At 34.0% G+C, this 10574-nt stretch overlaps 5 protein-coding genes across 5 annotated transcripts in view; 2 read left to right on the top strand and 3 right to left on the bottom strand.

The window, feature by feature from the left end:
- LOC129575107 (60S ribosomal protein L27a-like) overlaps positions 1-816 on the bottom strand; it is a 1233-nt gene extending 417 nt beyond the window's left edge. The window contains exons 1-3 of the mRNA XM_055458034.1: positions 811-816; positions 375-525; positions 8-283 (exon numbers count right to left, since the gene is read on the bottom strand). Of these exons, the coding sequence (XP_055314009.1) occupies positions 8-283; positions 375-525; positions 811-816 (433 nt within the window). The remainder of the gene's footprint in view (positions 1-7; positions 284-374; positions 526-810) is intronic.
- A 211-nt stretch (positions 817-1027) lies between these two features.
- LOC129575127 (nucleoside diphosphate kinase 6-like) lies at positions 1028-2140 on the top strand. Its single transcript, XM_055458060.1, has 2 exons — positions 1028-1700; positions 1793-2140. Exons 1-2 carry the CDS (start codon positions 1489-1491, stop codon positions 2040-2042), a joined length of 462 nt encoding a protein of 153 aa, XP_055314035.1. The 5' UTR covers positions 1028-1488; the 3' UTR covers positions 2043-2140.
- Positions 2127-3252, bottom strand: LOC129575129 (60S ribosomal protein L27a-like). Its single transcript, XM_055458062.1, has 4 exons — positions 3212-3252; positions 2878-2944; positions 2536-2786; positions 2127-2318 (listed from the first exon to the last, which is right to left on the bottom strand). The coding sequence occupies exons 1-4, from the start codon at positions 3212-3214 to the stop codon at positions 2190-2192; spliced, it is 450 nt and encodes a 149-aa protein (XP_055314037.1). The 5' UTR covers positions 3215-3252; the 3' UTR covers positions 2127-2189.
- Positions 3253-4042: 790 nt separating this feature from the next.
- LOC129575064 (uncharacterized) lies at positions 4043-6721 on the top strand. The gene is made up of 6 exons (XM_055457902.1): positions 4043-4371; positions 4596-4817; positions 4990-5213; positions 5287-5473; positions 5546-5704; positions 5947-6721. Exons 1-6 carry the CDS (start codon positions 4338-4340, stop codon positions 6105-6107), a joined length of 987 nt encoding a protein of 328 aa, XP_055313877.1. The 5' UTR covers positions 4043-4337; the 3' UTR covers positions 6108-6721.
- Positions 6722-6767: 46 nt separating this feature from the next.
- Positions 6768-10353, bottom strand: LOC129575063 (protein charlatan). Its single transcript, XM_055457901.1, has 7 exons — positions 9509-10353; positions 9085-9431; positions 8649-9015; positions 8072-8580; positions 7856-7999; positions 7596-7745; positions 6768-7472 (listed from the first exon to the last, which is right to left on the bottom strand). Exons 1-7 carry the CDS (start codon positions 9686-9688, stop codon positions 7070-7072), a joined length of 2100 nt encoding a protein of 699 aa, XP_055313876.1. The 5' UTR covers positions 9689-10353; the 3' UTR covers positions 6768-7069.
- Positions 10354-10574: the final 221 nt, after the last annotated feature.

The raw sequence follows: 10574 nt of genomic DNA, 5'->3' as shown, positions 1-10574 counted from the left end.
ATCATACGAAATGGTGAGTGGGGGAAACTTACGAATTTGACCAAGTCGACAACTGGAACTTTGCCTTCCTTGTCTTTGCGGCATTCTTCACGGGCTTTGTCGCCAACCAATGACCACAACTTATCCAATCCAATGGTTGGGCAGAATTTCGAGTTTTGTCTCAAGTGGAAATTTCTCATACCCAATTTACCGAAGTATCCTGGATGGTATTTGTCGAAGTTGATACGATGATGGTGCATACCACCAGCATTACCACGACCTCCCGGATGCTTACGGTGCTTGCCTGTAATTGTTAATAACATTCGCGGATCAGTACAACATAACCTTAAAATCATGAACAATTTAAAACGAATAAATCAGTCAATTTTACTCACCGATACGACCATGTCCATGACTGACATGACCACGAAGCTTTCTGGTCTTCTTTCTTTTGATGTTCGACTGAAATGAATTGAATTGGAAATAGATTATTAGAACGTGAACGAATAACAAAGCATGTGTATTATATGTATCAATGCTCCATAACTATTAGAAAAAATCGCACTTATTGCTATCAATTTGTTTGTTTCAATTCTTATAACAGTTAATAGTCACACAATTTGCAATTAATATTTGTGCGTACAATGATTTCATTAAATTTCACACAACAAATTCTAATCTTTTAGTGTAGTGTGTTTTCTAAGACCACGTTTATCATGTGCGCTTTTGACAAATTGTGTCCAATTTGCTGAATCAATTTCAATCATTTCCGTTTTTTTAACAAGAAATTATAAATAACTTCAATTTGTTTCAAGTTTACGTATTAAAAACGTTCATTTCATATGATTTTAAATGATTTCTTTTCCGATTTTTTTTTTGAAAAATTGAATTTTTTCTTGCTGAAGAACACAATGAGGTACCCACCATTTTGAAAAACGAAATAGAAAAGAACAATATTTTGTTGACAGTTCCGAAAGTGAGCGATTGCTGCTGAAGTAGGACACTAGAGAATGCGTTCGGTCCGTCAAGTGTCGTCAAATGCGACTAACTTCACACTAAAATGAAATAAGAAATGTGTGCACGGATATGAATACTGAAACCAAATCCATTGAGGAGCATTTTACAATGATTTTGGTTCACATGCAATTTATGCAATACAATTAATTGATTTGATATTTGTTTCGCACATTGCTTCAAATCGAAGAACATGTGCAGTTTTTGTTTAAAAAAATTTGCAGTGACACACGTTTAAATTTCAAATGAAATGAAATACTAGATTGTTCAAACATGAAAATTATTAAACAGATTTCATAAGACCCTTCGTTCATGTTTCACATCATTTGAATTATTCAAGTGTCAAATTCACTTCTTTTACAGTGCAAAATATCCAGTACATATAGGTTTCTCCTTAAAATTTAAAAAAAATCACAGTACACAGTAGCGAAGTAAATTTGTGCATAAAAAATTGTTTTTCTGAGGGGGAATTTAATTAAGAATTCAAACTGCAAAATGACCAACTTACAGTTAACCCTATCGATCTTGAAGCCATTCATAACGAGAAATCCTTATGCCAGAAAAACGATTCGAGAGTTTATAAAAGAAAATAATTTTAAAATTGTACAAAGTACCACAACTAAATTGACAAAATCGTTGGCTGCAAAATTCTATGAAGAGCATCAAGGAAAATTTTTCTACAACCGGCTGCAAACATTTATGTGCAGGTAAAATGCAATGAACAGAAGCAAAATTACAGAAGTAATGAAGAAGAAAATCGATAATGTATTGAATTATTGTCCTTTTCAAACAAATTCAGTGGACCAATCGATGTGTATATTCTTGCTGGTGACGATGTTATAACTAGATGGCGAAAACTACTTGGGCCAACGAGAGTTTATAAAGCAGTCTATTCTCATCCAGACAGTATTCGTAGTCTGTTTGGCCTGTCTGATACACGGAATGTTTGCCATGGTTCGGATTCAGAGGAATCGGCTAAACGAGAAATTGGCATCTTTTTTTCTGATTTCAATGTAGATCGCTGGTTGGAAGAGAATAAAAAATTATAAAGAGATGACACACCATCACAATAGCTGGACTATTGTATACGCGCTTATGTTCAATAGAATAGTAAATAATAAACCAAACAATGATTTTGATGTTGAAATTTCGTTGTTTTTTATTAAACAAAATAACGAATGTTATGCATGCCCAAATTATGCTCTCAACAAGCAAACTCCACCGGCGGCCTTGATGCGTTCTTCAGCCTTCTTCGAGAAGTATTTGGCCTTCACGATGATTGGTTGTTTTGGGATGTGTCCACTTCCCAACAATTTGTAGTAGCCCTGAAATTGGAAACAGAAAAGCAAACACGTTATTAATGAGATCGGCATTTGAATTATTCTCCATTGGTTTGGAAAAAAATGCATATCAGTTATAAAGGGTTCAACATGATAATGGAGTTGTACAGTTCCTTCTGGCCGCCAGTCGCTAAACTGTTTAATCTCATCACGAAAATAAAAACCAATCGATCATACGAAATGGTGAGTGGGGGAAACTTACGAATTTGACCAAGTCAACAACTGGAACTTTGCCTTCCTTGTCTTTGCGGCATTCTTCACGGGCTTTGTCGCCAACCAATGACCACAACTTATCCAATCCAATGGTTGGGCAGAATTTCGAGTTTTGTCTCAAGTGGAAATTTCTCATACCCAATTTACCGAAGTATCCTGGATGGTATTTGTCGAAGTTGATACGATGATGGTGCATACCACCAGCATTACCACGACCTCCCGGATGCTTACGGTGCTTGCCTGTAATTGTTAATAACATTCGCGGATCAGTACAACATAACCTCAAAATCATGAACAATTTAAAACGAATAAATCAGTCAATTTTACTCACCGATACGACCATGTCCATGACTGACATGACCACGGAGCTTTCTGGTCTTCTTTCTCTTAATGTTCGACTGTAATAAAATCACAAACAAAATGCATTATAAACAATGAAAAGTTCATCAATATACGCTAGCCCCATCAAAACATGTGTACTATTGCATCCGTATGTATTCGGGCTCAAAAAAACACTTGTTTCGAGAAAATACTTAAAAATAATGCCACATTTCATTTTTCATTTCGTTTAAATTAAAATGGATAATTTGGTTTTGACTCGAAAACATTTATTTACTATTTTTGAGGCACTTTTTAAAGGTAAAGTCGAAGTTTCATGTACTCACCATATTGAGAATTCAAATGAAAGAGAAACGTGAACAAAAGTTCAGCTTTCACATTACGTCTGATGTGATGGCATTGAATGCACTCACTTTATTTACTTGTCACAATGAAATCGCCATTGCTTTAAACGTATCCCACCCACTCAATTCTTTATTTTTCCTTTTAAAATTTCGGCAGATTTTTCTTACTGAAAAGTAATGATCCGAAAATATTGGAAGCAATATTAAATTTATATGAAACATTTCGTCAGCTTCAATTCAATGTGCAAGAGATAATTATAATGTAGTCTATTCATAACTTGTGACTAACCAAAACTGTTAGAATCGGATTTTATTTTTTATATTGTTAAGCAACAATTGGACTGCCTCTCTAGATTTGGTTTTGAGATACTGAAAAAGTAGGACTTGAATCCTGCGTACCAAAAAAAAAACACTTTGAAACGTTACTACGCAAATTTTAATTTTTACACACTTCAACTTTGATTATTTTAAAGCCGTCGAAGGAATTTTAGTTACCGAACTTTGCTTACTTTTGAAATCAGTTTGGTAAATTTAGCCTCCCTTTCTAGATCTAGCTTCTTAATCTATATGACTCTAGCAAAGATCATTAGATATTTGAAAATAGTTCGCTACCATATCAAATCACATCACAAATTTCAAATTGAATAAGAGGCTAGAGAGAAAAAAAAGTATTTATTTTTCAAAAGCCGGATACTTTGATGTTGAGAAATATTGCATAAAATATACCTAAATACAAAGGTGAAAAATACATTTTATCAAACTTTGTTGATTATTTTTGAACGCACTCATTTTGTGTTATTCCTTTTAAAATATGAATTCAGGATGAAGTGACATATAAACAGGATTTATAGTGCGTGTGTGATTTAGTTGTTTATATGTTTTTTTTCTCGCTCAAATAACAGAAATATACATTTGTGTATTTTAATTTTACATTTGATTTCTGTATACATATTATTTATTATTGCTTTTAATCAAGACATCCTAAACCAGTTCGTTGGTTGATAGGAGTATTTTTTCCCGAATATTTTAAACATTTTGAAATAATTACGTTTTAATAATTCCTAAAACTTAGAATAAATAGTGAATTTATTATCATCAAAATAAGAAGATGCAATCATTAAGAGGAATATTTCCCAGACCCAGTAAGTTTTACAAGAAAAACTTCTTGAAAAGCAATGTACCTATGTTTATGGTTTGTTGACATATCCTAAAATCTACAAATATAATACTACTCATATGGCAATCAAACACCACGGAAAATCAATCGATAATAATAAACTATTCATTGGATTCATTGGATTCCGTTGAAATGAAATAGATACAGCCGTTCTAATTCATCATTGAAATTGTTCTTTTCTTTCCACAGAAGCACCACCAAAACGTGATTTTATTAAAGAAAATGTAAAAAATGTAAAAAATATAAAATTTATGCAGCAACACAATCATAACATAAAGCAACCGAGTGATTTTAATGAATTTGAAAGAAATAAAGTTCAACAGCGAAAAACTCGATCAACGTCACACAGTCGACTTCGTTCATCATCGAATTCGGTCAAGAATATCGCGACCGGTAAGAGTGTAGAGAACGGTAAGAATTGACCTAAAAAGATGCACTTTTTATCATATAGAAATAGATTTTCGAAAAAAAATGATATATAGAAAAACACGCTTGATTGCGATAAACAATTGAATATATAAGCCACATAAACCTTATAACAGTTCTTATCGGAAATTGTGAATATTTTGACACTTTTTTTCAGTTACGAAATTTGGTGAGAATACACGGCCATTAAGCGTTCAAAGTCGTGATGCATATAGCCAAACTGAATCGGTTGATGATGAACTTTTCCTCAAAGATGTCATCATCAGACTTCCGTCGGCCTCGATTAGCAATAACAAACCCAACATAATCGAAAGAGTGTCTGAGTTTGAATGCCCAGTTGACTATAATGAAATAAATAATAAGGGGTACCAAAGTGAAGTGGTGAGTGAATACTTGTTTGAACATGTCCAACGCTGCAGGTTTAATATTATTTTAATTGTAATGTCAAAATTAGGAAAATATCGACGGTGTTCCAGGTTTAGAGGAATGTCACATAAATGACCAACCGAATGCACCGAAGAATGCGCTACAAGAGCCATACACCACAGAAATCGATAGACCTATTCATCAATTTAGTACACGATGTCAATATAGTCTGCAATTGTGTGCACAAGATAATAGCAAACCAATCGTACCATCATGTAAATATCCACAAATAGTTTCGATATAATTTGAAATTTAAGTTTAACGAATTTATAATGTTACATCTCTAGCTTACCGAAAGGGTGAAATTCCGAAATACCTAAAAGAAATAAAATCGCGAGAAGAAGAACGAAATCGCTTGATAGCTCTCGTTGATGTGAATTGCCCACCAGGGCATACCGTTTTAACTGAATCGGAACGTCTAGAATCGTTGCATATTGCTAAACAAAGTATGTATCAAAACTGGCAACTTAGAGTGCTAACGCGTTCACCCATTATGACCATAGAATATACTATTTTTACCATCGTAGTCAGACCAAATTCAGATTACTGCCAATGAACTATGATCATTATCAATATACCTGAATTTCACTTTATTACGATGGTTAAAATGGAAGGAAACTTCAGTCAAATGGATCTTCAATAATTGAATGGGGCATCAAAGTTAATCATTTTTACTTGGATATTGCAGAATATCAGGATCTCATCGATGAATTAAACCACATGCCACTGACATCGAAAACGCTGCGAGTGAGAAACCGTCAAATTGAAATTGAAAAAGAGCTGAGAAAATTGGATCAGACCATACAAATATTTTCGCGATCGAGAGTGTATGTAAAAAATGAAGATTAAAAGTGAGCTTCGTTGCCTTTTCAAAGATAAATTTAGACCGAAGTCGCGTCTTACATTAATATAAGGAAACATTTTGATGACAAGAATGTTATATTTTTTTGTATACTAAAAGTGCACTTATCGTATTTGACTAAGTAGACTTAGTCCGGATTTTTGAATATCGAAACTACAAAAGAGAAAAAAAATACGAAAAAAGAATGTTGGCAAATATAAATATATTTTTGATGTTCGAAATATTCTGACTTCTTTTAATAACAGAAATTCAAAATTAGTCTAGCTTTTTGCGTGCAATTTTATTTGAATTTTCAAACTTCACACAATTACTTTAAGAACTTGGCCAAAAACAAAATATCTCAAAACTGAACATTTATGCTCAAGAAACAAAATGGTATACAAATCAATTTTTTTTTTGGCATATGAGTACATTGTTCGAATCAATAAAACGTCCATTTACGATCAGAATTTAAAAAAAAAATGTACCGAGCTTGGAAGAAAATATTTGTTCATCACTTGAAATATTTAAAATTCACATGGTACTAACAAATATATGTAATTTTTTCCCATCGAAAATGCAAGTGACCTTAAATAAATGTTTTATGTCAAAATGTCGTGTCCGTTTGCCTTGTTTAATTTATCCACAAAAAATGTGTCAATTGTACATACTGCAAAAATAGTTCGGATTTTTATTGGATCAATGTTTGCACAATAGAGAAATTCCATAGATTTTCAATGAATTATATCAATTACGTGTAATATTTCCAATAGTTGACATTTTTTTCCAGTGTAGTATGATAATTGAAGTAGCTCAAGGTTTAGGATCAAGAGCACTGTATGTAAAATGTATTCAATGTTTATATTGGATTCTTATCACAATTTCAACAATTCATCTTTTTTTTGTTCGTCAAAACACATTACATTATAAACCGATAATTTGAAAAAAAAATTTCACAGGAATAACTGTGTCAATTGCAATAAGATGCTGACATTGAATCAAAACTATTCTTACCACAAATTTCGTATAAAACTAGATTATTTTCTTTGTTATGTTCGTGATCAAATGAAATTGATCTTTCCAATGATTGATCCGACATTTGTTTCTGGTTTGCGGGAGGTGAAATACTCGGTCCCATTGTCAATCTTTGATCGGGCACCGTGTTTTTTGTATTCTTTGTGTTAGAATTTATGTTGAAATCGATTGAATGTAAAAAAATTCTGATAAATTTCTGTCCATTCATTCCATAACAATGCAATTTTTCCATTGAGTTTTCAGCATATTGTATTCCCTTAGTTTTTCCACCTCCCGCATTATGAAAATCCTGCGCCACGCACTGTGTGTTCCTGCTAATGGCTGCCATTTGTAGTTGTCTAGGATATGATGAGAAATATTTTCGATTTGAAATAAGTGTGATGGAATTAAATTAAAATGATAAGCAAAGCAAAGAAAAGAATTACAATATTCCATGGGTGGAATATTGAGGATGGGCCTACCGTGCATAATCCTCTGGATCACTGTCGTCAGCCTCGAAGTATTGAAAAAGCCGCTCAGCACCCTTTTTCTGATTGACATTGCTGTTCACATTAGATTTCATTGTGCTCGGTGAACTGACACTGGCATCGCCTACCATCGTTCGCCAATTGCTACAAAAAAAATCCAGCGTATTACTTTCCACATTCGAACTCCTGACAAGCAGGTTTTGAACAGGCAAAACAATTTACAGAAAGAAAATGAAAACTTAAAACAATCTTACTGCGCGGATGTCGAGCCCTGCATAACATTGAATGAATTGCTTGTACTAAAGCTATTGTTTATATTTCGTGAGATGTTATTTGCCGCTGTTCTCATGTCTGATGAATTTGTGGCTGGAGTACTTCGTGATCGTGTTTCATTTGCACTACCAAAGTAAGTATCGAGGTCAGTACAAAATATATCAAGTATGAAAATTATTCAAACATAGGCCACTTACTGTGCATCATTGATGTGAGCATCATATTCACTTTGATTTTCTGCCAAATAGTTACATTTTGTGCAGACCTTTTTGTTGTGCACTTTAAATACGTGTGTGGCTAGCCTCTCGGAGCGGGCAGCTTTATAGTCGCATAAGACGCACACAAACGGCTTCGTGTGGGTATTCAAGTGTCGTTTTAGACCCCAGTTATCTGAACCCGACCATGAACAGTAGCAACACATGAAGGATCGCTTGTCGCCTTTTTTTGTTGTTTTTTCAACGATTTTTTCCACTTTCACACTCAATGGCTGCGATGCATTTGGATGATTTGACGCGGTCGCAGCATGCGAATGAAATGGATTGCCCAAATGTTGGCTTGTTCGATCAATAATTGATGACTGCGATTGCTGCTGCTCTAGTTGCTGGTTTGGCAGCGATGTGTGAAAGTTGGCTGACATGTTGACACCGCTGTGTGCATTGTTCGTCTGATTATAGTATCCGGAAGAATTATTTTTCTTGGTTTTTTGCTGGAAAAGAAATACCTCGATTATATAGTAAAACATGCGTAAAAAACAGTATTTTTTGGTTTATTTACTTGGGGCAGCGATCGTTTTGTACGACCATTGTCATAGTTGAGTCCTCGGTGCATTCGCAAGAAGTGCTTTTTGACATGGTCAGCACGATTGAATTGTTTTAAACATACGTAGCAATGGAATGGTTTGTCCTCTTTGTGTATGTTCTCATGGCGAGTAAACAAGTCTCGGCGATCCGTTGAATAAGGACAATTCGAACAATTGTAACGTTTTTGCAGTGTTTGACCATTGCTAGCATTTGTCTGTTGAATTGGCACTCCACTCGTACAACCGTTCATGCTATTCGTCGATTTTAAGGACTCATTTGGTAAAAGATTGTTTGGTGAATGTAACATCATTGAATTTTCACTTATTTCTACTTTTTTGTTCCTGAAAATGTAACTCAATTTGGGTATCGGCTACTATTTCATTGGTAAAATATGTAATAAAATCATTTACTTGAATTGTTTTTGTGAGTGTTGGTAGTTTTCGGCTTTCGAATTCCATACATTCAGTTCGTTTGTGTGTTGTGTCGTTTCCTTTAGTGTAATCATTTCACCAGAAGCATCATTCGGTCCATGGGTAGATGAACCCAAACTGCTTGATGACACAAAGTTTGTTTGATTTTGTTTGTTAATTTGTTGAAATGTTTGGCTATTTAGTATCGAGTTTGGCGTTGGAAATCCATTGTGCATCAATGCCAATCCAAAGGCAGTCAAATGATCATCGTTCTTAAGCGAACTAACATTTTCGGCCACAACACCACCGTGCTCAAAATCATTCAATGTCCCATTTCTATCCGATAACTAATGGAAAGAAAACCGCAAACACAACATTAACCAACAATAATAAACCAGAAAAAAACCCATGCACTCAAAATTACCAAATTTATAAATGAACGCTCCACATCTGGGCCGATTGGTGCAATATGAGTTGCTGGTGTTTGTAAACTTTGACTTGATTCAGAAACTTCACCGTATAATTTTCTTGTGATTTCTTTAAACATATCCTCATAGACTTCAACTTGAGAACATGCTTGGGAATTGGGCAATAGTGTTGTCATCTCTAGATCCCCAATTATGTGTTAATATAAATATCGAATGTATTTAACAAATAGTGTTTTTTTTTTCAAACGATCTTGGAATATTCTACGTCGATGGGATAATTCGAGGAAACTCCTGAATTTGTTTCCTCCCCAAAAACTGGGCACATTGTATCTCAATCCGAAAAAAATATACATTCATTGTGCTTATGTTTATGGCATCCAACAACAGAAAAAAAAAATCAATAAACAAAATAGATTCCGAAGAAAAGAAAAGCCTCGTTCACATGCACATGTGGAAAAATCAATAATTCACTTTTTTTTGTACCGCTTCTTCTTCACATCCATTCATGTCTACCCCATGTTTGTTTGTTTGTTTTTTTTTCAATTTACACAATTCATTGTCGACCAACCGATGTTGATTGATTTTTTTCTGCTTTATGGCAGAATTTTACCACCAATTATTTTACAAACAACCCGAAATTAGTTATTCATTGTTGACAATTCGAATTACTTGACACGAACCACTTTAAAATATACAATTTCTCAAGCGAATTATGTGTAATTATTTTTGCACTAATAGACACAATACGAATGTATGGTTTTTCTTTTCATTGATATTTCTTCGAAATGAAACCGAACGCACACATTCGCCTACTTCTTATCCGATTCTGTCGCTTGATTGTTTTCCCTACATATACATACACACAAACGCATGGAAAATGCGCCGAATGCAAGGGAAAATGAATGACTGTTTTCAGACTATTACTCAAAAGTATAGAAGCAATATGGTTGACATGCGATAAAAAAAACTCTCGCGAATATGTCGAATATTGTATTATTTATGAAATGTCCATTATCGATACATGAAGAAAGGATGGGCAGTTAGCCAATTTTATGTGTATTC

The sequence above is a fragment of the Sitodiplosis mosellana genome, unplaced genomic scaffold (genome assembly GCF_009176505.1).
Source record: "Sitodiplosis mosellana isolate CC-2019 unplaced genomic scaffold, AAFC_SMos_1.0 Smas_scaffold_6166, whole genome shotgun sequence".
In the NCBI taxonomy this organism is placed as follows: domain Eukaryota; kingdom Metazoa; phylum Arthropoda; class Insecta; order Diptera; family Cecidomyiidae; genus Sitodiplosis; species Sitodiplosis mosellana.
This window is presented reverse-complemented; position numbering and strand designations above follow the sequence as displayed.